General features: G+C 56.9%; 1 protein-coding gene across 1 annotated transcript in view; it reads right to left on the minus strand.

The window, feature by feature from the left end:
• The window catches only part of LOC119592376 (villin-1-like), a 108,943-nt gene that overhangs the window by 30,469 nt on the left and 78,184 nt on the right, over positions 1-290 (minus strand). The window contains exon 9 of the mRNA XM_037941198.1: positions 73-203. Within this exon, the coding sequence (XP_037797126.1) occupies positions 73-203 (131 nt within the window). The remainder of the gene's footprint in view (positions 1-72; positions 204-290) is intronic.

A 290-nucleotide genomic window follows, 5' to 3' on the forward strand; every position in this document is an offset into this window, starting at 1 on the left:
GATAGGTGGGCAGATAAGGAGACAGACAGTGACAAACGCAAACACCCGAGCGGCTTCCCAGGGTTAACCTACTTGGACGGGTATCCCTTCTTGGTGACGAAGCCCTGGGCGTTCCTCAGGGCCTCGTCTCTCTCCTTCTGCGTGGCTTTCTTCCCCACCCATACCCAGATGCCGTCCTGCCCGTTGTCCACGATGAAGGAATCCTGCGGGAAGGATTCGGTATAAGGTAAGGTGAGGGGGTAGGGAGATGGGGGCGGTCGGCATTGCGTCAAAAAAGGTGATTCCTTTCG

This window comes from Penaeus monodon, chromosome 30, assembly GCF_015228065.2.
Source record: "Penaeus monodon isolate SGIC_2016 chromosome 30, NSTDA_Pmon_1, whole genome shotgun sequence".
NCBI classification, from domain to species: Eukaryota; Metazoa; Arthropoda; class Malacostraca; order Decapoda; family Penaeidae; genus Penaeus; species Penaeus monodon.